The sequence below is a fragment of the Schistocerca piceifrons genome, chromosome 1, assembly GCF_021461385.2.
Source record: "Schistocerca piceifrons isolate TAMUIC-IGC-003096 chromosome 1, iqSchPice1.1, whole genome shotgun sequence".
NCBI lineage: Eukaryota > Metazoa > Arthropoda > Insecta > Orthoptera > Acrididae > Schistocerca > Schistocerca piceifrons.
In genome coordinates, this window is record NC_060138.1 from 823,728,161 (window position 1) to 823,755,689 (window position 27,529).

Here is a 27,529-nt window from a genome sequence, read left to right on the forward strand (position 1 = left end):
AGTAAATATCTTGTTTTGGTGTATTGCACCACTGTTGTTGTTCATGAGAAGTGCAGGAAATCTTATTGGAAGAATTGTTATACCATAATGAGTACAGTCAAAAATGAATACTACATTTATTGATTGTCAGTTCAAAGATCTTGCCTTGAAACAGCTTATTTTGTGGGGAACATGTGTCACAAGATTATACAAAGAACAAGATGAAAAACTGATTTTAAAAAAAATGACAGTATTATTGAAAGGATAGATTACTGCTCAGCATATAGAGGAGATGTTGAGTTGCAGACAGACACAACAAAAAGGCTGCTATACATCAACCTTTTGCGCAAAAGGCCTCCTTCTAAGGTAGAAAACAATCACACACACACATTCATAGAGCCACAACTTACACACACATGACCACTGTTTCTGGCCACTAAGGCCACTGTGTGTGTGATGCATGTTCTCACTGGAATAAGTGAAATAGAGATTAGACCAAGAGTTTCAAACTGTTTGTGGTGACCCCCAGGGGCATCATAGCCTTACATAGGGGCGTCGTTGTGGTTTCATAAAAATAATAATTTTCATTTATTTACTTTCTGAGTAAAGGAACAACATGTGAGCTAGTAGTGATATCTAGTGGGCCGGTAAGTAAGTAAGTGTTGTTACTATGGCAGTGTCGTAGATGGCAGTCGAACCTTTTTAATTCAATAACAGTCAGTTGGAAATAAGTACAAAATGTGATGTTTTAAATGTGTCAGGCTGTTCAAAAGATATGAATAGATGAAAATGCAGAAAGTGTGACAACAGTTAGTTTACAATATAGCAATGCCCATGCCGTTAAGAAGAATAATGCAATCTTCCTTCAGACATGTGTATGAGGACAGGTTGTGACACAGGAAAGTTATGTGAAAGTTTGGACCTGATCGTTAGTTGGGCATGGATAGCTAATGCAGTTTAGATGACCGCTTATGTTAAGTGGGAAACCTCGGTTTGAGTCTGAGTACTGCACAAATTTTCATTGTTGTCATTCCCTTATACAGCTGATGATTGTATGTACTCACAGTTGCAAATAACTTCATAATGGTTGTAGTCACCACGGTACCTGTGTCTTTGGATAGGCGTGCATGACCACAGGAATGCTGCATCGGTCTTCTTAACAGCAAGGGCTGATACTGGGCAACGACTTTTAATTAAAATATCCTCCCCTGTACAGGAATAACATAGTATGTGCACAATTGCAGGTTGAGATGCAAGAACAACAACATATGGAAGTTTGGGTCTGGCCATAAGTCATACATAGATAGCCAGTGCAGTTAAGGCAACTGTTCATTTAAAGCAGAAAACTTGGATTTGAATCCTGGTCTGGCACAAATTTTCATTGTCGTCATTCCCTTAAAAAGCTGATGATTGTACAAATTTGCAACTGTGAATACATTTTTTGTACAGTTACTTTAATTTCGGTTTTATATGTACTACTGTTGGAAATGAAGAACGACCACGGTGTTTTGTTTGTTTTAAAGTCCTAAGCACTGTAAGCACGCTTCCTAATAAAACAAAATGTTTGGAGCATATTGGGGTAGTCTTGCAAAAAAACCGTAAGAATACTTTTCTCATTAGTTAAAATAAATGACCGAGTAAAAAACAAACTATAATTTTTACAAAGGCTCTTCTTTCATCTTACTAAGTTGCCTGCTGTGTACCAAAAAGCAAGAAATGTTACACCATAGCTGAAGACCTCTTTTTACCAACTGCTCTGGACATGGTGTTTTATGATAGGTTAGTCAGCTGTCATGCTACTGGGAAGTGTGCCTTTGTGACAATTAGTCATTGAATACTTGATATGGCTGATGACATTAATAATTAGTTAATTGAAAAACTCAAAGGTAAAGATTATTTCACTGCTTGGTTGGCTGAAGCTATAAACAATCACCTTGATGCACAACTATTTGTTACTAGCTGTTTTACATGGCAACAAATGTAATGAAGGTCTTCCTTCCTGCAGGAAAATGATTCTTGGAACAAAAGCAACAGATCTTTTTGAAATACTGCATTCCTTTATGGAAAAAAACAACATTAATTGGGAATATTGTATAGTTGTGTGTACTGACTGGAGTCATTGTATGGCACATTGTTGCACCAGGTGGCAATCTCTGATCTGTAAATAGGCTCCTCATCGTATTTAGACATTCTGTTTTGTTCAGTGAGAAGCACTGGCATCAAAGGCATAAGTCCTGTGTCAAACTTGATTAAAATTCAGCCACTTCAAAGACAATATGTTTTCAACACGTGTTAATATGTGGGCTGTGAACACATTTCATCAGGTTACACAGTAGGCTAATTCTCACTGGCCGTCATGTGAGAACATCTTGAAAAGGGTATATGAACTTAGAAAACTGTATTCTTATCTTGTTCAAGAGAAACATTTGATATCCAAGAAATTAATAGGCAGTGATCTTGTCCTGAAGCTGTCACATCTTTGTGGCATCATTTAAAAATACAGCGCATAAAACGTACCCCTTCAAGGTAAGAGACCAAAATTTCTGCAACGGCCAGATAATATTTCAGTCTTCAGAAAGAAATTGCTATTCTGGAAGAAAAATGTGAAGAACACCTATGTTCCACGTAAGTGTGCAATAACTACCCGCAGGAAACAGGTGGCGACACTAACAGTGGAGGCTATATGAAGCATATCAGTGGGACACAATAATGCAGAAATGGAATGGTTTATCTGATGTCCAAAAGTTCATGATCATTGACCTTTGGCCCAAGGGTGGAAGCATTTCCAAAATGGCTAATTTTCTAAACTGTTCGCACGCTGCTGTGTTAAAGTATATGCAGGGCAAAATGGCGATATCCTAAACCGGCATTGGGGCAACTGTGGTGCACCATAGATCATAGATAAGGGTGAACAACAGCTGTGGAGATATGTGAAGGTGAATAGACGTGCAGATGTTGAGCGACTGACACCACCCTGATGAACCGAGACGCAACCAACATTGTCTCCTCAATGACCATTCAGCGATAATTGCTGTGTATGGGCCCTTGCAGCAGACACCTGGTTCATGCAGTCTTGCTGACCGCTGTTCATTGGCAACAAAGGCTGAGGAATGCTTTGTGGCATTTCCTGTGTGATCTCATCATTGTGGAACGCATAGTGGATCAAAACAAGTATCCATCTTTCCTTGGAGACCATGTCCAGCTCTGCAGGCAGTTTGTTTTTCCGTGGCATGACGACATCTGCCAGTAAAACAATGCAATGTGTCACACAGCTCACTGTGTACATGCAGGCTTCAAAGAGAACCAGTATGAGGTTACCATACTCCCCTGCCCACAAAACTTCTTGGATTTAAACCGTATCGAGAACATGTGGGACCATCTTGATGCGGTTGTTCTCATGATGGATACTCGATCGAGAAACCTAGTGCACTTGGCCACAGCACTGCATTTGGCATTGCTCCACATCCCTCTTGGTATCTTCCAGAACCCCATTGACTCCTTCCTGCATGTCTCACAGGAGTCTGTGCTGCAAAAGATGGTCATTCAGGCAGTTGACAGGTGATCACATTAATGTGACAGGAGAGTATATTACATTTTCCCTGCTCTTCACATTGTTCTAGGAAACAGTGACCTCCAGTTGAGTGAAGAATTAAAGTCTGTATTACTTTCCAGAAGAAGTTGATCAACATAATTAGATGAAAAATCCTTTCAGTACAGAACTTCCATCAACACTTACCACTGAAGAACAAGTGCAATTTATCGATATTTCTTCTGACTTCACATTGAAATTGCAGTTCGTTTTCTCATCACCGCTTGAATTTTGGAGTTTGATGAAACAAGAGTATTCGCAATTAGGTAACAAGGCCCTATAGATTTTGATGCCTTTTGCAGCATCCTACTTATGTGAGGTAGGTTTTCACAGCACTGGTAGGCAACACGAAATATAGATCGCGAATGAATGTGGAGAAAGAGATGTGAACAGCATTTTGTGCCAAGATTTGAAGAACTGATGATGAAGAAAAAAGCTCATCCTTTCCATTGATTTCATTTCACGAATAAGCTGTAGTAACATTAAAAGTCAATTAAAATGTGATAGAGGAACGTGGTAGATTTAAGAAGATATTAGTAAGTGCAGTGGAAGTAACTCGTGGGAGGACAAACAGCAAAAAAGATGGAAGGAAACATGTGGTGGAATGAAGAAATGAAAGATATAGCACAGAAGAAGAATAGAGCATTTTAGGTATGATTCCAGAAAAAGGACAGACAAGAAAGAAAGAGGCAAAAAGAGTGGTGACAGAGGAGAGAAGAATGTCAGTGGAAGAGCAAACTAGAATGATGGAGGAGGATAGTTAGGGCTCAGAAAAGGTCTTATACATAGTTGTTAAAAGTAATAGGTGGAATGATATAACGGAATATGTTGGAATAGTGAATAAAAGTGGACAAGATGTATAAAATAAGGAGGTGGAACATAAGATCCTGTGGAGGGAGTTTTGAAGAACTCTTAAACCCAAATGTAGATCTGGATGTGGAGGATGAAATTTAGGACAAAGAAGAAGAACTCCAAACACAAAAGGACTTGGCATGGTGAGAAGTAGAAAATGCAATGAGAAACTTGAAAGAAAGGAAGGGATCTGGTTTGGATGAGCTGAGTGTAGAGATGGTGAGAGCAGCAGCAGAGGGGGGGATGCAGTGGTTCTATTGAGTGATGAAAATTGTGTGGAAAGAGAGGACACCTTCAATATACTGGAAGAAAGGAATGATTGACCTGATCTTCAAAAAAGAGAATAGAAAAGAGTGCAAAAACTGTCAGGGAATCACATTGGTGAGCCATTGTGCAAAGATATTTGAGAAAGCTGTGGAAACACAAATTCAAATTCATACAGAAAGAGGGAAGGATGAGAGAGCAACAACGTGGGTACAGAGCAGGGAGCTCTGCAGTAGATCTAGTCTTCTCTGTAAGACAGCTACAGGAACACCAGTACGAATATGGAATAGATCTACTGACGGCTTCCTAGATATTTTAAAAGCATATGATAGTTCTACAGATCGGAGCACGGGCTGTCAGATCCCTTAATTGGGTGGTTAGGTTAGATAATTTAAAAAGGGAAATGGGTAGATGTAGTGGGAATTAGTGAAGTTTGGTGGCAGGAGGAACAAGACCTCTGATAAGAAAAATACAAGGTTATAAATACAAAATTAAATAGTGGTAATGCAGGAGTAGGTTAAATAATGAATAAAAAAATAGGAGTGCAGGTAAGCTTCTACAAACAGCATAGTGAAGGCATTATTGTGGCCAAGATAGACACAAAGCCCACACCTACCACAGTAGTACAAGTTCATATGCCAACCAGCTCTGCAGATGACGAAGAGATTAATGAAATGTGTGATGAGATAAAAGAAATTATTCATATAGTGAAGGGAGATGAAAATTTAATTGTCATGGTTGACGTAGTAGGTGAATAAGGAAAGTGGGTAAGGTATGAAAGAGGAAGCTGCCTGGTAGAATTTTGCACAGAGCATAAATTAATCGTAACTAACACTGGTTGCAAGAATCATGAAAGAAGGTTGTGTACATGGAAGAGGCCTGGAGGTACTGGAAGGCTTCAGATAGATTATATAATGGTAAGACAGAGATTTAGGAACCCAGTTTTAAATTGTAAGACATTTCCAGGGACAGATGTGGAACCTGACCACATTCTATTGGTTATGAACTGAAGATTAAAACTGAGGAAACTGCAAAAAGATGGGAATTTAAGGAGATGGGACCTGGATAAACTGACAGAACCAGAGGTTGTAGAGAGTTTCAGGGAGAGCATTAGGGAACGATTGACAAGAATTGGGGAAAGAAATATAGTAGAAGAAGAATGGGTAGCTTTGAGAGATGAAATAGTGGAGGCAGCAGAGGGTCAAGTAGGTTAAAAAGACAAGGGCTAGTAAGAATCCTTGGGTAACAGAAGATAAATTGAATTTAATTGATGAAAGGAGAAAATATAAAAATGAAGTAAATGAAGCAGGCAAAAAGGAATACAAATCTCTCAAAAATGAGATCGAAAGGAAGTGCAAAATGGCTAAGCAGGAATGGCTAGAGGACAAATGTAAGGATGTAGAGGCATATGTCACCAGGAGTAAGAGAGATACTGCCGACAGGAAAATTAAAGAAACCTCTGGAGAAGAGAGAACCACTTGTATGAATATCAAGAGCTCAGATGCAGACCCAGTTGTAAGCAAAGAAGGGAAAGCAGAAAGGTGGAAGGAGTATATAGAGGGTCTCTACAAGGGCGATGTACTTGAGGACAATATTATGGAAATGGAAGAGGATGTAGATGAAGATGAAATGGGAGTTGTGATACTGTGTGAAGAGTTTGACAAAGCACTGAAAGACGTAGGTCGAAACAAGGCCCCGGGCGTAGACAACATTCCATTAGAACTGCTGTCAGCCTTGGGAGAGCCAGTCTTGACAAAACTCTACCATCTGGTGAACAAGATGTATCAGACAGGCGAAATACCCTCAGACTTCAAGAAGAATATAATAATTCCAATCCCAAAGAAAGCAAGTGTCGACAGATGTGAAAATTACCGAACTATCAGTTTAATAAGTCACAGCTACAAAATACTAACACAAATTCTTTACAGATGAATGGAAAAACTGTTAAAAGCCTACCTCGGGGAAGATCAGTTTGGATTCCGTAGAAATGTTGGAACACTTGAGGCAATACTGACACTACGACTTATCTTAGGGGATAGATTAAGGAAAGGCAAACCTACGTATCTAGCATTTGTAGACTTAGAAGAGGCTTTTGACAATGTTGACTGTAATACTCTCTTTCAAATTCTGAAGGAGGCAGGGGTAAAATACAGGGATTCAAAGGCTATTTACAATTTGTACAGAAACCAGATGGCAGTTATAAGAGTCAAGGGGCATGAAAGGGAAGCAGTGGTTGGGAAGGTAGTGAGGCAGGGTTGTAGCCTATCCCCAATGTTATTCAATCTGTATATTGAGCAAGCAGTGAAGGAAACAAAAGAAAAAATTGGAGTAGGAATTAAAATCCATGGAGAAGAAATAAAAACTTTGAGGTTTGCCGATGACATTGTAATTCTGTCAGAGACAGCAAAGGACCTGGAAGAGCAGTTGAAAGGAATGGGCAGTGTCTTGAAAAGAGGATATAAGATGAACATCAACAAAAGCAAAACGATGGGAATGGAATGTAGTCAAATTAAATCGGGTGTTGGTGAGGGAATTAGATTAGGAAATGAGTTTTACTATTTGGGGAGCAAAATAACTGATAATGGTCGAAGCAGAGAGGATATAAAGTGTAGACTGGCAATTGCAAGGAAAGCATTTCTGAAGAAGAGAAATTTGTTAACATTGAGTATAGATTTAAGTGTCAGGAAGTTGTTTCTGAAAGTATTTGTATGGAATGTAGCCATGTATGGAAGTGAAACATGGACAGTAAATAGTTTAGACAAAAAGAGAATAGGAGCTTTCGAAATGTGGTGCTGCAGAAGAATGCTGAAGATTAGATGGGTAGATCACATAACTAATGAGGAGGTCTTGAATAGAATTGGGGAGAAGAGAAGTTTGTGGCACAGCTTGATTAGAAGAAGGGATTGGTTGATAGGACATGTTCTGAGGCATCAAGGGATCACCAGTTTAGTAGTGGAGGGCAGCGTAGAGGGTAAAAACGTTAGAGGGAGACCAAAAGATGAACACACTAAGCAGATTCAGAAGGATGTAGGTTGCTGTAGGTACTGGGAGATAAAGAAGCCTGTGCGGGATAGAGTAGCATGGAGAGCTGCATCAAACCAATTTCTGGACTGAAGACCACAACAACAACAACAACAACAACAACAAAAACAAACAACAACAACAACAACAACATGATAGTGTTTGTAGAAACAAGCTACAGAAATCCTCGGGTAACAGAGGAGTGGAAAAGCAGACTACATGGAGAATAAGATAAATGTACCAGCAGGAGTGCTAGCTGAGTGGAAGTGAGAGGAGAGAGATTGGATTGGCTGGAACAGAAGAGTGACTTGAGGCAAGGAAGTGCACTCTCGCCATAGCTTTTCATTGTGTTAGTGAATGAGACAATTTTCCAGAGTCTCACAAGTAATAGGTGTAAGAAAAATGAGAGCAAGGGTGTTTGTAGATGATTTGATGATTTGAGGAAACAAGGAGGGGAAAATGCAGAAGCAGTTGTACTTATGGCAATGAATAGTACAGAGATATGAGATGAAATTTAGGATAAGTAAGTGTGAAATGATGATCACAACCAGCAAGAAGGAGAGAGTCATAACTAGAGTAACTACTGTTGGTGGGGAATGACTGAGGAAGGTGGAGAGTTTCAAACATCTGAGAAGTGTAATACAGGAAAAGAAAAAAAATGGCAGAGAAATAAATGGGTGGATGAGGCAAGCAGAAACTTTCTGGAAAAGTGTTAGAAGCCTGATGTATGCCTCAGAGATCTGCGTAATGAAAGGAAAAGAGGGAAGTGACATACAAATTAGTGAGATGAAATTTTTGAAAAATAACATTGAAGTACCAGAGTTGGACAGATTAACCAATCAGAGGATCAGGGAATTAGTAAAGAGGAAACCATTACAGGGTAAGACAGAGAAATCAAGGCTTAGATGGTACCGATATGTGAAACAAGTATAGAAGAGGATATTCAGAAAGGCACAAGGTGAAGAGGAAGGGAAAAAACCTGGGGGAATACTAAGAGACAGATTGCTGGAAGGAATGAGATACTATTTGTAAAATACAGGAGAAGACTGGATCAAGGTGGAGATAGAGATTATGGGAAGACATGTTCCAGACAGACCCAAACAGTGGCTGGAAACTGTATAAGATGACGATGATGATGATGACAATAACAATGAAAATGAAGATGATGATGATGATGATCTGTCGCATACACTTACATCAGTTATCATATACAGCTTTCATGAGTTACAAAATGAATAAATCAGCAGTCCAGTACCATGTTCAGCATCCTAAGTGGCCAGAATCATACCTTAAACTGTCCTGCATTGACTACTAAGTTGTTGCTGGCTTTTGTTCCTCATGTCAGAAACTATCACTTCACTGTAAAATTGCACACTATGCTTTCACTTGATTACAACTACTTCAGAATCCAGTTCATCTTCTTCTATTGCTGTGATGCTCTCTTTTTCATCAGTGATATCAAGTGATGTCATGCAATGGTAACACACAGGACCTGCATTTGGGAGGAAAGTGGCTCAAATCCTAATCTGCCCATCCAGATGAAGGTTTTCCATAATTTCCGTGGACCTGTTGAGGTATGAACTGGGATGGTTTGTTTGAAAAGGACATGGATGATTTCCTTCCCCATCCACCCTCAATTCAAATTAGTGTTCCATCTCTAAATATCTAATCAACAACAGAATATTAAACCATAGTTCTCCTTTCACACTATTCTCTTATGCCCCTAGCCCATGCCTCTTCTTAGCAATCATTCACTGACCTTTTCATATGTTTTATACGTTTCCAGTAAGTCTCTTTGTGGCCTAAAAGCCTCTCTCATACTGACTGTTGGTAACCATGTAAAACTGCTGGTTGTAAAATCTCTTCTCTTGAAGGGTAATCTAAATATTTTTGGAATGTTCCCTTTCTACAAAATTTCTTAAATCTTGCTTTTTCCCTATGGTGGTTTGGGTCATTCATCCATATGTTTGTACTTGGATTTGTTATTACTATGACCTATATGGTGTAGAAATGCGCACTCACACTGTTGGCAACTACTCGACTCATCATCTATTTGTAAACTCTTAATTTACAACTTTGCCATCCCAATAGCTCAACATGAAATGATTCGTTTAAGTACTGGCTGTGGAATGAACTTTCTTGTGGACCTGTTTGTTGTAAACTTCAACAGTTACAAACATGGAGCCTTCTAACCAGGTAATAAGTTCCCAATTTATGGAGGAGGCTCACTGTTGACAGATTACAATATAAGCAAAGTCACTTCATAACTGTAAAATGTAATCTTCCATACCCAGATATACCACACTTCATAACTTCATGTGACACTTCAGAATGTTTCTGACAAATGTTAGTGTGTATCACCAAAACAGTCAAGAATACTTTAAATATCTGACAAAGATTTGCAGGCCATCAGGCAAAGGGGACTGAAAAACAGTACTGATGGGTGTTCAACAAGTTGATCACCTTGTACAGAGCACTACTGACCAGCGAAAGTTCCCTTTTGAGGTCCAGGAGGACAAGTCATGGCAAAGTTTGGCGATGCTAAGGTGTTAGGTGGTGGCGGAGTATGGTGGCAGGTATGAGGTTGGCTGAGGAAGGCTGCTTGCTGGGGGTAACTACTTTGACCGCCCTCTTCAGCCAGCTATGAAACTTTTTTTTTTAGTTTGCCTTGTAGTCAGATGGTGTGGACAGCAGTAGCTTTTGTTTTTTACTGCCATATGTGGCAGAGCCATTGAGCTTACATAGTTGATTGTGCCAATATCCATGGATGTCAGATGTATAATATGTTTTTGCAAATCCGTTATTCTTCTGCCACAGCCTTCGTTTCTTTTAACTTGGTTTTCGTGGTATTGATCTACACCACCATTTTTTTTTAACTCTTGGCAAACTTTCTCATTTTCATAAGACAGTTCAGAGGCTTCAGAACTAGCTATATCTACCTTTTTCAGTGTTTCTCTATCTTCTCCACCATATTCTTCCATAATTGTGTGAGGTGTGTTTTTCTTAGCATCCCGTCAATATTAAGCTACTTCCTTTATCACACAACCAGCTTTGAATACCATCCTTATAGAAATCTGCTGCCTGAGCATAAATTTTGATGCTTTAAATGTTCTGTAACAATTCCACAAAGCACTCTTCTTGACACTTATGAGCAGTGGGATGGTGTGGAAATGGGAGAGAGCGTTTAAAGATGGCCATATAAACGTACACGATGAGGAACGAAGTGGGTGACCTTCAGTCATTACTGATGATTTGGTGCAGAAAGTTGATGAAAAAGTGAGAGAGAACTGACACTTTATGATTTCAGTGTTGTGTGATGAGTTTCCTCAAGTGTCAGAAGTGTGCTTTTTGCAGTTGCTACAGGATGTTTAAATTACGGAAAGTTATGTTTAGGCAGCAGATTTCTATGAGAATGGTATTACATGCTGGTTACACAATACAATGAGAGGCTTAGTATTGGTGGGAATTATGTAGAAAAGTAGATTAAAACACAGGCTTTCATGTAAAAATAAAATTACTAAGAACAGTGTTTTATTTTTATTTCAAAACTGTACTTAAATGAATTACCTCTTAACTTTTTCTTCCCTATATGTCTTTGTTGAGTCTTCACAGAACTTCTGTTGTTCTGTCTTCACTTTCATTTCTTGAATTTCCAACCCATTTTCAGCTTGGATGTTATTGGTTTTCTGCTTTCTATCATTTTTGTTCTACCTTTAGAATTTTTCTAGGTGCTCTGTTCCACCTGTTCTTTGTTCTCTTCCTGACATGCCTTTTCCTGTTCATCCTGATCTTCATTTTCCCATTTTCATTCCTCTGCTTGTTGATTGTTCTCATGTTTTCATTCCTCTTTGATTTACTTTCACTTCTTTTATAGACATGGCCACCTTTTTCTCCTGTTCTTTCTGTCTCGTAAAACTATTGAGTATTGCAGCAATGCAGTGTGATTCTTTTTGAACTAACAATGCTTTCAAAAATCTAGTGATGTGTGCAACCATGAGTTTTCTGCAAATCATAATTCATGTGAACTCTGATTCATTTCTACTTTATTGCCCTTATTTAAGTGTCTTGGTTACTATATGTATTAGTACTAATACTTGACTGCTTTAAAGACAGTAGCTTCACAGAAATGTGTGTAATATTCTTTTGACCACAAGCAGTCTACAATAAAATTTCTGAAGTCCTGCACAATAGTGCACTCCAAATATATTGCTCGGACTTGTGACATTTTTGCAGGTCTTTGGCAATGATGCACTACTCTGATTTTTTTGGTGCTACTACCATGCAGTATCACATCCTGGTGTCTCTTTTTGTGCTCAAAAAACTGTTACCACTTCTTTAAGTCTACAGTGTCATTTGCCTAATGGGAAGACACATAGTAACTGGAAACAACTGTGAGAAGATTTTCAATATGTCTGCTTGTGTCTGTATGTGTGGATGGATATGTGTGTTCGTGTGCGAGTGTATACCTGTCCTTTTTTCCCCCTAAGGTAAGTCTTTCCGCTCCCGGGATTGGAATGACTCCTTACCCTCTCCCTTAAAACCCACTTCCTTTCGTCTTTCCTTCTCCTTCCCTCTTTCCTGATGAGGCAACAGTTTGTTGCGAAAGCTTGAATTTTGTGTGTATGTTTGTGTTTGTTTGTGTCTCTATCGACCTGCCAGCGCTTTCGTTTGGTAAGTCACCTCATCTTTGTTTTTATAGATAATTTTTCCCACGTGGAATGTTTCCCCCCCTCTCTCTCTCTCTCTCTCTCTCTCTCTCTCTCTCTCTCTCTCTCTATATATATATATATATATATATATATATATATACATACTGTCTGGAAAGTCAGAAATCAGAATGAGTTACAAATATAGCTTGTTAGGAACAAATTCTCCACCAAACAATGCAAACCCCAGAAAAAATCAAATTAGCTGAACTGAAGTTGAAATACAGCCTACATTTTTACATAGTGCAAATAATTAAGCTGTGTAATTATGAAGCAGAAGGTGGTGTGTGTGTGTGTGTGTGTGTGTGTGTGTGTGTGTAAAATGTAAATGTTGAGGAACAGCAGCTTTGGTCGCATGTGAATGTGTAAATTGTGTACAACTGTTTTTACACTTTGCATTTTATGAGAGGAGACCACCCACACAAAGAAAAATTCCACTAAGGTACCAGTTCCTCCTAACTTGAGCAGAGTAGTTAAGGAAAGAGTCTTTGTTAGGAAAGCTACTTATCATTCGAAGACTACTTTATAATCTTTGTACTAGCTGTCCTTCAGAAAACATCCACAGTGCATATTCTTCTGAAGTCTATGTTAATTGTGATCTTAGAATTGACTTCGTTTTCTTACTTTTTAAAAATTCTAGAACTTTAAAAATTTAAAATCTGATAACATTTTATTTGTGCTTATGCTTTTAAGGCATTGTTTTAAAAACTTGCATACAGTAAACACATAGTAAGTTGTTATCCACTCCGCTTCACAATGGCCTTAGTACCCCCCCCCCCCCCCCTTTTTTTCCCTCATTTCCTGTAACCCTCTCTTCCATAATCCATATATAAATAGCACACGGCAGAATTTTAATTTTAGTCTCACTTAACATGTGCTGATGTGATGGATTCATTCACATTTTATAAGATTTTATAATGTTTCAGAATGCTTAACTGGAATTGTTATGTATCGTGACAAAGCTTTTAATGAATTAATCACATCTAAAGGTGGCAGTCAAGTGCTGAAAATGGTAATGTGAACATAGTAAATTTTAAGCTGTCTTGGACATAGTAAATTTTAAGCTGTCTTGGACATAGTAAATTATTATATAGATGTTTTAAAGCTCACATACCTTGATCGGGCAACAAGTCAATTTTTTAAAAAATTCTTTCATGCATCACATTCCTCTTTCTTCACTGTACAGTGTGTTTCTAAATTCACATTTGCTCTTTGAGGTCTGTAATATGGACAAGTACATATTATTTTGAATATGAACTCTTGTCCTATTACATATGGTTTCCATCCTGCAGTAACAAAAGGGTAAAATAATGTATTCTACTCTCTCACATCTACTTTGTGATTCTGCAATATTAATTCATTGTGAATTTCTTAATTGTCACATATACAACCAGTTGATGTGATAACAATGCCCATTACTAAAGGACAGTCGAAGCAGACAGTATAACTGTGTGACATTTTATACTTGCTATTGTATCATTTACTGACTTTCAACATACTCTTCTACTGCTATACCTGGATGAGAATAACAAACTAAGTAAGACTAGTTGTATATGAGACAGATATCATAGCAACTTCCAGTCAGAGACTGTACTGCATTCCTACTCTTATTCTGTTTACGGTTGATGTATGACTCTGCTTCCTCAGGTAGTGGTTAATACAGTCAGTTGTAGACAACACTTGCAGCTGGGAAAGTAAATGTTGTGATTCATTTTCATTGTGTAATTCATTTCTTTGTCCAACATATTCATTATGCACAGCAGATTGTTGGAAGTTAACAGCAAAAGTGTGCAGAAAAATGTTGTGGTTATTGCAAACACAAAAAGTGAACATAATAATGCATATTAACAGGAACCAATTGAAAATATTCGGTATGGAACTGTGTACCTATTGATGCCAGAGCCTTCTTCTGTGTGTGAGTAATGAAGAAGCAACAGTGTCATCTTTTTCCGTTCTCGACTGCTCCAGTATCAAACACTTTGTTATTCTAATTCAGCTGTACAATGGTCATTATAGTGGCATGCACATAAGAAGGTGCATGGTGGGACTGCATGCAGTGGAAAGGAGCATTGTACCACGTGACACTACAGCCATTACTGCCATTCTGCTGCCTCTGCCTGTAGAATGTGCTTTGGGATGTACATAAAACATTTGGTGTTGATTTTCGAGTTAGTTTACGTATGATGAGAGTACTTAGCCACTGCAGTGTTCATTATGGGTGGTATAAAGCAAATACAAAAGTATTATATTAAAAAGCAGCAGCGATAGTTTTCTGAGCATATAAATTGTACAAGGGGGAATCAGAAGCAGAAATAGCGACTCAGTCCAGCATTCACCGCTGCGTTGCTGGTTACCAGGGTAGCCAGTGGCTGGAGTGTGAAGCATGGGACAATGACAGAGAGCACACTGGGAGTACTGTGAAGTATTCTTCATCTCTTTCTGTGCAGAGTGTATCATGCAGTCACTTTCTTCCATGCACACAACTTTAGAATGGGGCATTGCTACCAAGTTAGCTTAATGGTTGTAATTGTAATGATTACCAGGGTTGAAATTATTGTTACTCTTTCATCCAAAAGAAGAGTGAGATAAATTACTTCATTTGTTCCTGTAGCATGGAAATGATCCTTTCCAGACATGAGTTTCTGTTCAAAATGATATATTCTCAGCCTCCAGTAGAAGCCCTCAAAATGCGTAATGAGAATTAATGAAGGCATCTTGCATTCTTACTGTATTTCTTTTCAAACCATTCCCAATCACACATACCCAACCATCCAAAGATTTTCTTTGATTTTTCATGTATTTTGTACATAACATGAGTAGCCTTTGGCTACAGAAGAGTGTACAAGCCAAGTCGTTCACATTTAATCTGTATGTGTAAATGGGTGTTAGAAAGCAAAAACTCAAAGAAAAAGATTAAGAATAAAAAATATTGTGTTATTACATAATTTACATTGTTTATGACAAAGTACAGTTTTTAATTTATTTATATTCTAGCATGCATATCTCATCTTACTTTCCATTGTTTCAACATTATTATTGGGTTTTATTTGCCTGTGAACTGCTTTATGTGTTTGTAAAATATACTGATAAGCCAAAACATTATGACTGCTGCTCACTGCGACTTTGTATGCAGCCTGGTGGTGTTGCAGGCACGTGACACGATAACAAAAGTACGCAAGTGGAGCAGACACGGACAAGGGATCACCCTAGCAAAAGATATGGGCTGCAAATGGGGAAATCCATTGAGATAAGCAACTTTGACAAAGGGCAGATTATTATTATGCAGAGTTTGTGAATGAGTATCTTGAAAATGACAAATCTGGTCAAATGTTCACATACTAGTATTGTGAGTATTTATGGAAAGAGATAGAAGAACAGTGAAACTACCACTAGGTGCTAAATGCTTGGACATCCATGACTCTTCACAGAACATGGGTTTCAGATGCTTGTCTGCTCTGTAAAATAGGATAGATGATGATCTGTGGCATTTCTGGTGAAAGAGCACAATTCTAGTGCACACAACAAGTGTTTTGGAGCACGCCATTCATCGTGCATTGTTAACGTGGGGCTCCGCAGCAGACCACGCATATGTATTCACAAGTTGACCTTATTACATTGTCAGTTATGATTGCAGTGGGCGTGGGACCATTGGGATTCGACTGTCAATCAATGGAAATGTGTTGGCTCTTCAGGTGAATCATATATTTACTATATTAGGTCAGCGGTTGTCTCCACAAATGCCATCATTGAAATGAACAGCAGCCTGAAATATGCAGTGTACCATGGACTCAGGGTAATGGGAGCAGTATTATGCTATGGGAGACATTCTCCTGCCCTTGCATGGGACCTGTGGTAGTAATCGAAGACATGCTGATGACTGCAAACACCTGCACCCCTTTGTGTTTGATGTCTTCTCTGACTGTGATGTCCTCTTTCAGCGGTATAATTGTCCATGTCTTGGAGCCTGAAACATGCTACAACAGTTTTAGGAGCACTGTAGTGAACTCACATTGATGTCTCGGTGACCAAATTTGCGTGGTGTAAATCCTACGGAACCTATGTTGGTTGTATCGGGCAACATTACCATGTACACAAATCAGAGGCCCATTATTTACACGAATTACATGACTTGTGTGTAGACATGTAATGCCGCATACCTCCCCAAACCTACCAACAAACTGTTGAATCCCTGATACACAGGATCAGTGATGTATTTTGTTCCAAAGCAGACAAACAAGCTATTAAGCAGATGGATGCAATGCTTTGGCTCATCAGTGTATATTTGTTTATCCTTATGAATGTGTGTAAAGTGATTCTGTTTTTTTGTGTGTGTATTCTGGTGTTTTCTGTGTGTAAAACAAGGGATACTCATTGATAAACAGGTGGCATTCATTGAAATATACTGGTAAAGATTTACATGAAATGCTGGAATTATATACACAAAACAGAACAACTTGCATACATAAGAATAAAAGTAATGTATTTTCCAAACAACTTGCCCATTATATTATGTATACATATTTTTTTCCATTTTTTTAAAGCCCACTTGTGTTCTTCCAGTTGAGCATATTTTTATTTATTCTTCTTCCATTATACCCTGTAAACGTCTATATTTGTATCTAATAAATTTACTTTATTAGTTGCATGCTGTCACATGATTCAAAACTGCGCTGTGATATTGTGGACCTTTATTACACTCTTTATGGAACTCGTCGGCCTGTGTGCCTGCCCATACCTGAGCTTGCCTCGGTCCTCACAATAAAGCCTGAAAAAAAAAGTAGTCCTGTTATGGAGAAAGAGGTAAAACCCATTTTCTGCCAATGCTTTTTATATTTTGTGTGACTTGTATTATAAGGATATCTTGTTTCAAAATGAGCACTCTGTGTATCTTTTTTAAAATCATTAATTTGCCTGTTGTCGGTTCATTCAGTAAAATTCTGATACTAAATATGGCTATTGTACTTTGAAATTGTGTTTGCCAATAAATATACCTGTTGTTTGGTTACCATGGTGCACAGAATATATGGATGTTTAAACAGGTAAAACTACCAATACAGACTGTACCATTTGTGATGGGAGGTGTACTAGAAACACCACACCCTACTGGAGTGAAACGCAAAAGTTCATCTCCTATGAGAGAAACAGAGGTATTGACAGATGATAATCTTGGATTGGTCACTGTAGAAATTGTTTCTGGAGAAGAAGGGAGCAAAGTTCGAGTGAAGGTAATAGTAAAAGATTCATGTATTTTCTTTAATTTAAAACAGTAAGGACATATGTAAGCATTTCTTTCTTTTGTCTAAAGCTTTATAAAGAAATTTAATTAAAATAATTTTACGGTTCTGCAAGAGTTGGGTAGCAACCTATCATGCAATGACCATCCCATTCCAGACCTCACATGCTAGCTTTTATGTTCCTATTGTAGGGATACAAATGTTATTTAGAAACCAGTTTTTAAAAAATGCTCATTGGGGGAACATGACACTAAGTGCATGACAGCTATTTCCACATAACAGCTTACAGTAAGTTATATAACCTTGTAAGGCATGTACTGCCTCACAAATTGTAAGATGAATCTTTGGTGAAACCATAGTGTCTTGCTAATTGTCACCCTACTGCATTATCATTTTTGCCTTATTGAAAAGCAACTTGATGCATCTCAGTTATGATTTCTAAGCATCAAAGTACAGAGATGTGGAACTCTTTTTGAATAAGTTGCCTCTGCTCGATTATGTTCTGCACCAGGGTGACCAGGAAAAATTCACCCAGGGAGAAGATGTATAGTCCTTGGTAGTCACTTTGCATTTCTGTGAACTCTGAAGCAAACTTTCAGTTCTCTTTCATACCTGTATGCAAACAGTTTCTTTTTTGGCGCATGTTTATGTTGAATCTCTGTTTGCAAATTGTGAACATATTTTGGTACTCTTTTAGCATTCCTATAGGCCTGTTGTTTGTTGCTGTAGCAAACTCGTTTAATTGCATGATTTCCACCATCATACAACTAATTACTACCCCACTAGCAGTAAGATAGTGTAACACTGGCACAATATGATAAGAGCAGCACTTATGTGCCACAATACAATCTGAACAGTGGCACAACTGTTAATGTCATTTGGTCTCCATACCACAGTCTTGCAGGATATCGGTACATCGTCTGCTGAAATGGTCTACAGGGAAACACTATGGCTTCTGTCAGAATTTTTAATGCTACGACAATTCCCCTCTGCACAGGAACTGCTGTTTCTACTGTAGTAGGTGAAACATCTAATCTCCAAGCTTCATCCTACACTGACATCCCGCCACAGAGAAAGCAACGTTTTTCTCCATGAAGACTTACAAAAGTGTTCAGATATAATGTTGAAGAAAGATGTTATTCACACCCCACTTCAATTGCCTTACACCTGCTCTTACCAAGTTTTAGCATATTCTAAAAATTCTGTACAGCAGTGAACTGACACCCGTGTTGCTTGAAAGGGTAAAACTGGTGTACCTTTTACCTGCTGGCAACCTGCCAGTTCAGTGCTATTCCCATTCACCTCCTTATGTAACGAGCAACATCATTGAACTGCAGACAGCAACAATGGTAATGCCAACATCACCTAGCCAGGCCAGCCTTCAAGTTCCACAACTTCTGATGCGTGTTGGTGCATGTGCTGGTGAACACATTGCATGTCATTGACTTGTGAGGCAGACTTTTAGTTTCCTTTGGTACATGTATGCAAACAGTCTCTTGTTTGGTGCGAGTTAATGACAAATCTATGTTGGCAGGTTTGAATAAATTTTGGTTCTCATTTAGCATTCTTATATGTGTGCTATTTATTATTGTAACATTACTCACATATGATCACAAAATTGAATATTTTAAGTACTTAATTGAGTGGTCTGTTCTTCTGCCATTCTTATTCACTTTTAAACATATCAAAATAGTTTGAAATCACAATAAGCATTGCCACAACCTCCACTCCTGCAACCAGCAGTGCTATCTTCACCACCAGCAAGTGAGAGAGAACAAAAACAATAATAATCTTCCATGAATCCAACATAATCCATATTTAAAAGTAATCATAATGCATGTATGCCGGCATATACCAAATTCCCTGTGAATGTGGGAAGACTTATATCGGACAAACAGTATGCACCATCGAAGATCGTTGCTGAGAACATCAAAGGCACACTCGACTGAAATATCCAAATAAGTCGGCGATAGCAGAGGACTGTTTGTCCGAGAAACATGAAATGGATTATGAGCATACCAAGATCCTGGTTCAGACCTCTAAATATTGGGACAGCGTTATAAGGGAGGCTATCGAAATTCGCACCAGGGAAGATCTTATCAACCGTGATTGCGGCTACAATCTCAGCAAGGCTTGGGACATGGCATTGAATGTAATTAAGAAGACTCTCAGCAAGAAGTATGAACTGGCGGCCAGGGTGGACGTAGCAAGCACATCGACGCTATGACAGATTCCGACGCCCATGTCTTCGCGACCGCCGGTGTGCGGGGGCGGGCGGCGAAGAGAGCGGCCCGCGGGGGGAGGGGATTTAAATCGGCCGCCTGCCCTCAAGAGCTCAGTTCGTCAGCGCACCTAACGATGGCGACATGCCTGATCGCCGAAATATTGTGCCCGTTGGACACTATGAACCGGCAGTATACCCGTGGACTGTTCAAGCATGAAATTTGTTGTTAACAATCCATTTCAGTTTGAGGGTAACAGAGATATTTACAAATACAACACTAGAAGAAAAACTAATCAGCACATTCCAGTCATTCATTAATATGATTCATAGAACTGGCTAGATAACATCAGGTTTGTTAATAATCTATTCATCACTCATCTCTCCCTTTACAATCAGATATTACAGTCTAACACGTTTTTGCCATGACCCCAAATAAATGATAACATTGCACAAAATTAGCAAAATTATTTTTACATTTAGTACACAATTTTATCCTCAGAATAAATCAGATATTTTTATGTTCAAGTATATATTTTGGTGTTATGTAACTTTGAAAATGTATTCCAAGCTTTAAGTAGTTGAATGGCTTTCATTGTTGTTATAAACTGTTTATCAGTTCTATTGTATTTTACGTATTATTTGCCTATATCTAATCCTCTTTTGTATCATAAACCAGAAATTTATCTGAAAATGATTCCAAGTTTAGAACTGACATAGGAATAACAGCTGACAATACAATGCATGTTTGATATTTCTATGAAACAACACTAATGAATAGTTTTCTTTGATACTTTGTTGTCTGTACCCTGAGAATCATTTTTCAAATCATAATACTAAACAGATGTCATGACAGAGTGTGGTAATTGTTATGTCACTGAAAGAGGAACTCTCCAATCTTGTATCTCTGTATGATGTAGTTTGTTGGCAGAAAGTAAGAGAAAATATTGCATGTAATTCATGTAGAAACTCATTTCACATTTTTCAGTTTGCAAAAATCCTGTATGGTATGACTGCAGCAATTCTTTTGAGCAGAATTCTTGAAGATTCAAATTGTTTATACAAGTATACTTGCATTTTGTGTGCCCATCTTTTAGTAAATCATCTCATGGTAAATTACAATTGAAACAATAAGGGCTCTTGACTTTAGGTAGTTAGAAAATAACTGATTTAACTTTGCCTGGCTGTGGAATGTGTACCAATATTAGTCAGCTGTGCCCAATAAACTATTTATGGTGCAACAGATGTTACCAGTGATGTGTGGTTGTTGGTACTGTTGCTGCTGTCATCATTGTCTTCTGTCTTACGATTGCTTTGATGCATTTGAGCCTCCTTACTGCAGTCAAGCTTTGGTCTTCCTCTGTAATTTGCGCCCTCACACTACAGTACATTACAACATTGATGACTCCTTAATGCCTCAGGACATGTTCTATAAAACAATCCTGTCTTTTAGTAAAGTTGTACCACAAATTTCTTTTTTTTTCCTGTTTGATTTGGTATCCCCTCATTATTTATCTGATCTACTCATCTATTCATCAGCATTGTTGTGTAGCTCACATGTCGAAAGATTCTGTTCTCTTCTTGACTGAACTGTTGTATCACCTACATTTCCTTCCACACAATGCTACACTTCAAACAAATAACTTCAGAAAACCCCTCCTAACTCTTAAATTTACATTTGATATTAACAGATTTCTCATTTTCAGAACATTTCATTGCTGTCCGCCCCTGGTAGCTGAGTGGTCAGCGCGACAGACTGTCAATCCTAAGGGCCCGGGTTCGATTCCTGGCTGGGTCGGAGATTTTCTCTGCTCAGGGACTGGGTGTTGTGTTGTCCTAATCATCATCATTTCATCCCCATCGACGCGCAAGTCGCCGAAGTGGCGTCAAATCGAAAGACCTGCACCAGGCGAGCGGTCTACCCGACGGGAGGCCCTCGTCACACGCCATTTCATTGCTGTTGCCAGTCTGCATTTTGTATCCTCTCTACCTCGGCCATCTTCAGGTGTTTTGCTGTGCCAATAACAAAACTTATCTACTTCTTTTAGTGGCTTTATTTAATCTTTGTTGTTATTCATCTTACAACCCAGTTTTGTAACATTATGTTATGTACCTGTGGTAATATGCGGTCAATAGCAGCACTTCTGTCGAATCTGACTGAAAAGTGGTTTCTGAAGTAGGCTATTTTAAATAATAGGATCTGCACCAGTTTGCAGTTCAAACACTTTAATTGAACTGTGATGTTGAATAACCTACACATTATGGTCAGATATTGTGTCATCAAACATAGTTTATGCACAGATGAAATTAGTCACATACTGCACTTGGTTGATGTCCTATAATGACAATAGTTCGAGAGCAGTAGCCTAACATAGACATAATTGAACACAATAATTAACATGTAGTCAATAAATCATTAACATACTGCCTAATTACACTGTCCTTCCAACTAGGTAGTAATATCATAACGAATGCACTATGCACAGTAAGTATAATTTGAAAGTAACACAGTTCATGGTCCATGACTATTGTCACAGTTTGCAGAATGCATTATTGAAGATTAAAAAAGTTCATGAGATTAATTGCAAGTTCACAATCAGTCATTAAAAACAGTCACTGAATTACAGAATGATCTGGATGCAAAAGTTAGATAAAACTCTGCACCTTCTGCAGACTGACTAAAATTACTTCTGAAATTTTCCTTTTATAAGTTTTCAATAATTAAAATTACATTCAGCTATTGTTACTTGCTGTATTTCCATTTGTTACAGTTAAAGATTTCCATTTCTGAATAACTGAATAGTGGAATAAGATTTGTTTTGACTGTGGACTATTAGATAAAATAATAATTTCCATTAAATTATGTTAGCTAGCTTTGCGAAAATATGGAATTCTATTTCAAAAACAATGCTTTAACTGTGAATGCTAATTACTCTGTAACTAAATGTGTTCAAAAGTTACTATGATATTTTCAACATTAGCTATGTATTTGCTTCATTTGTGTTCATATATTTTTGATTTACTTTATCCGGATGTTTGTTATTGCGTGTGTGTTTACACATGAACAATCATAATGAAGTGTATGTTACTGGTATTCGTGATCATCATGGTTTTGGCAAAAGGAATGTAATAAATACTAAAGTTAAGTTAGAAAAGCCTGTGGCAATATTTGAGATTTTTGGTACTGTGTACATCATAAAAATAACACTATCAAAGATAAAAATGGTGGTAGGAAGAAAAACATAACGGGGAGAAAGAATCCTGTGTTTAGTTACAGTTTCAAGGTGGCATCCATTCTGACCAAATGCTCTTGCAAGTCCTTTACCATCTGTGACAGAATTATAATGTGATTGGAAAACCACAAAAATTTAATTTCTTCTGCCTGAACTTTAATCCTCTCTCCAAATTTCTTCTTGGTTTCCTTTATTTCTTGCTCAGTCTACAGATTGGATAATATCAGCTATGCAGGCTATAACCCTGTCTCATTATCTTGTCAGTTACTGCTTCTCTTTCATGTTCTTTGACTTTGATAACTGCGATGTGGCTTGTGTACAGATCGTAGATAACCTTCTCCCTCCTGTATTTTATCCTTGCTACCCTCTGAACTTCAAAAAGTCATTCCAGTTTACACTGTTAAAAGCCACCTACAAATGCTCTGAATGTTACATTTTTTTCAGTGTGTCTTGTATGATAAGTATTCCCTCACATTTTCCTACAATCCTCCGGAACCCAAACTGATCTTCTCTGGGGTCAGGTTTTACCAGTTTTTTCAGTCTTTTGTAAGTAATGTGTGTCATTATTTTGCAACCATAACTTATTAAACTGATGGTTTAGTAATATGGTTATAATAGAGAGAAACATTCCACGTATGTGTGGATGGATATGTGTGTGTGTGCGCGAGTGTATACCCGTTTTTTTTTCCCCCTAAGGTAAGTCTTTCCGCTCCCGGGATTGGAATGACTCCTTAGCCTCTCCCTTAAAACCCACATCCTTTCGTCTTTCCCTCTCCTTCCCTCTTTCCTGATGAGGCAACAGTTTGTTGCGAAAGCTTGAATTTTGTGTGTATGCGTGTTTGTTTGTGTGTCTGTCGACCTGCCAGCACTTTCATTTGGTAAGTCACATCATCTTTATTTTTCCTGATGGTTTAGTAATATTCACAATGGTCAGCACCTGCTTTCTTTGAAACTGGAATTATTACATTCCTCTTGAAGTGTGATGATATTTCACCTTGCTTATATATGTTGCATACTAGGTGGATTATTTTTACCAGGAATCTTACTGATTCTGAGACAATGTCTTCTGTTCCAGGTGCTTTTTTTTCCGCTTAAAACTTAAGTGCTCTGTTAAATTCTCCTCATAACATCGGATCTCTTATCTCACCTTCATTTACTTTCTTTTTTGTTTACATAATGTTGTCTTCAAGTTCATTTCCTTTGTGTAGCTCTTCTATATGTTCATTATTTCCACTTTCACCCTTCACTTCTTCACTGCTACTGGCTTGCCATCTGCCCTCTTAATGTTCATACAGATACATCTTTTTCCCCAAAATTTTCTTTAATTTTCCTGCAGGCAGCATCTAACTTCCCTTGGGTCATTCATTCTTCTACAAATTTGTATTTCTTTGCTAGCCTTAACTGTTGTGCCATTTTGTAGTTCCTGCCAATCTCTCCTTTTAGATGTCTTTATTCCCATTTCTTGCTTCATTTGCTGTGTTTTTGTATTTCTACTTTTTTTACTTAAATTCGGTTTACCATGTGTTATCTAAGATTTTTACTAGCTGTTGTCCTTTTACATATTTGATTCTCTACAACCTTCACTATTTCATCCCTCAAAGCTACCCATCTGTCTTGCATTGTTCTCCTGTTCCTTGTTCTAGTAAATAATTGTCTAGTGCTTAAACTGAACTGCATACAACTTCTGTTCTTTTAACTTATCTGGATCCCATCTCCCCAATTTCCTAACTTTCTGAAACTTCTTCAGTTTCAATCTGCAGCTCATAACCAATAAACTATGGTCATAGTCCACATTTACCAGTGGAAATGTTCTGTACTGTAGATGTTGTATTGAATCCTCTGTCTTACTCTTTTATAATCTGTCGGAAATCTTTTGGTGTATCCAACCTTTTCCTCATAGACAATCTTCTTTCATAATTCTTCAACCCAGTCTTAATCATGATTAAACTGTGCTATGCGCAAAATTCTACCAGGCACTGTCCCTTTTCATTCGTTTACTCTTTACTCAGACTTCAAAGAGAATTCAGTAATGCCAGTTTCAAAGAAAGCAGGTGATGACAGGTGTGAATATTACCAAACTGTCAATTTAGTAAATCACGGTTGCAAAATACTGACATGAATTCTTTAAAGAAAAATGGAAAAACTGGCAGAAACCAAGCTTGGGTGACATCAGTTTGTATTCCAGAGAAATGTAGGAACACATAAGGCAATACTTATACACATAAGGAAATACTTATCTTAGAAAATACTAAAGCGAATTCTTTACAGACGAATAGAAAAACTGGTAGAAGCCGACCTCAGGGAAGATCAGTTTGGATTCCGTAGAAATATTGGAACACTTGAGGCAATACTGACCCTATGACTCATGTTAGAGCTAGATTAAGGAAAGGCAAACCTACGTTTCTAGCATTTGTAAACTTAGAGAAAGCTTTTGACAATGTTGACTGGCATACTCTATTTCTAATTCTGAAGGTGGCAGGGGTAAAATACAGGGAGCGAAAGGCTATTTACAATTTGTACAGAAGCCAGATGGCAGTTATAAGAGTCGAGGGACACGAAAGGGAAGCAGTGGTTGGGAAGGGAGTGAGACAGGGTTGTAGCCTCTCACCGATGTTATTCAATCTGTATATTGAGCAAGAAGTGAAGGAAACAAAAGAAAAATTTGGAGTAGGTATTAAAATCCATGGAGAAGAAATAAAAACTTTGAGGTCCGCCGATGACATTGTAATTCTGTCAGAGACAGCAAAGGACTTGGAAGATCAGTTGAACGGAATGGATAGTGTCTTGAAAGGAGGATATAAGATGAACATAAACAAAAGCAAAATGAGGATAATGGATTGTAGTCGGGTGATGCTGAGAAAATTAGATTAGGAAATGAGACACTTAAATTAGTAAATGAGTTCTGCTATTTGGGGAGCAAAATAACTGATGATGGTCGACATAGAGAGGTTATAAAATGTAGACTGGCAATGGCAAGGAAAGCGTTTCTGAAGAAGAGAAATTAGTTAACATCGAGTATAGATATAAGTGTCAGGAAGCCGTTTCTGAAAGTATTTGTATGGAGTGTAGCCATGTATGGAAGTTAAACATGGACGATAAATAGTTTGGATAAGAAGAGAATAGAAGCTTTTGAAATGTGGTGCTACAGAAGAATGCTGAAGATTAGATGGGTAGATCACATAACTAATGAAGAGGTATTGAATAGGATTGGGGAGAAGAGAAATTTGTGGCACAACTTGACTAGAAGAAGGGATCGGTTGGTAGGACATGTTCTGAGGCCTCAAGGGATCACCAATTTAGTATTGGAGGGCAACGTGGAAGGTAAAAATCGCAGAGGGAGACCAAGAGATGAATACACTAAGCAGATTCAGAAGGATGTAGGTTGCAGTAGTTACTAGGAGATGAAGAAGTTTGCACAGGATAGAGTAGCATGGAGAGCTGCATCAAACCAGTCTCAGGACTGAAGACCACAACAACAACAGAAGATAGGTCAAGAAAAGGTAATCTGACATCTCTAGCATTTGTAGGCTCAGTGAAAGGTTTTGACAGTGTTGAATGAAATACTCTTTTTGAAATTCTGAAGATAGCAGGGATAAAATACAGTGAGTGAAAGGCTATTTACAACTTTTACAGAAACCAGACAGCAATTATGAGAATCGAGGGGTGTGAAGGGGAATCAATGGTTGAGAAGGGGGGTGAGACAGTGTTGTAGCCTAGCATTGATGTATATTGAGGAAGCAGTGAAGGAAAGAAAAGAAGAATTTGGAGTAGGAATTTTAAAGTTTAGGGAGAAGAAATAAAAATTTTGAGGTTAGCCGATGACATTGTAATTCTGTCAGACACAGCAAAGGACTTGGAAGAGCAGTTGAACAGAATGGACACTGTTTTGAAAGGAGGATGTAAGATGAAAATCAACAAAAGCAAAACAATGGTAATGGAATGTAGTCGAATCAAATCAGGTGATGCTGAGGTAATTAGATTAGGAGTCAAGACACTTAAAGTAGTATATGATTTTTGTTAATTGGGCAGAAAAACAACTGATGATGGCCAAAGTAGAGAGGATATAAAATGTAGACTGGCAATGGCAAGAAAAATAGATACAAGTTGTAGGAAGTCTTTTCTGAAAGTATTTATATGGAGTGCAGCCATGCATGGAAGTGAAATATGAATGATAAACAGCTTACGCAAAAGAAGAATAGTAGCTTTTGAAATGTAGTGCTACAGAAGAATGCTGAAGATGAGGTGGGTAGGTCACATAACTAATGGGGAGGTAGTAAACAGGATTGAGGAGAAAAGAAATTTGTGGCACAACCTGACTAGGAGGAGGAATTAGTTCGTAGGACACATTCTGAGAAATCAAAGGATCATCAATTTAGTATTAGAGGAAAGTGTAAGGGGTAAAAATTGTAGAGGGCGGCCAAGAGATGAAT

General features: G+C 38.1%; 1 protein-coding gene across 1 annotated transcript in view; it reads left to right on the top strand.

The window, feature by feature from the left end:
• LOC124714444 (transcription initiation factor TFIID subunit 2) overlaps positions 1 to 27,529 on the top strand; it is a 133,413-nt gene that overhangs the window by 87,752 nt on the left and 18,132 nt on the right. The window contains exons 16-17 of the mRNA XM_047243021.1: positions 17,052 to 17,211; positions 17,451 to 17,636. Coding sequence (XP_047098977.1) covers positions 17,052 to 17,211; positions 17,451 to 17,636 — 346 coding nt within the window. The remainder of the gene's footprint in view (positions 1 to 17,051; positions 17,212 to 17,450; positions 17,637 to 27,529) is intronic.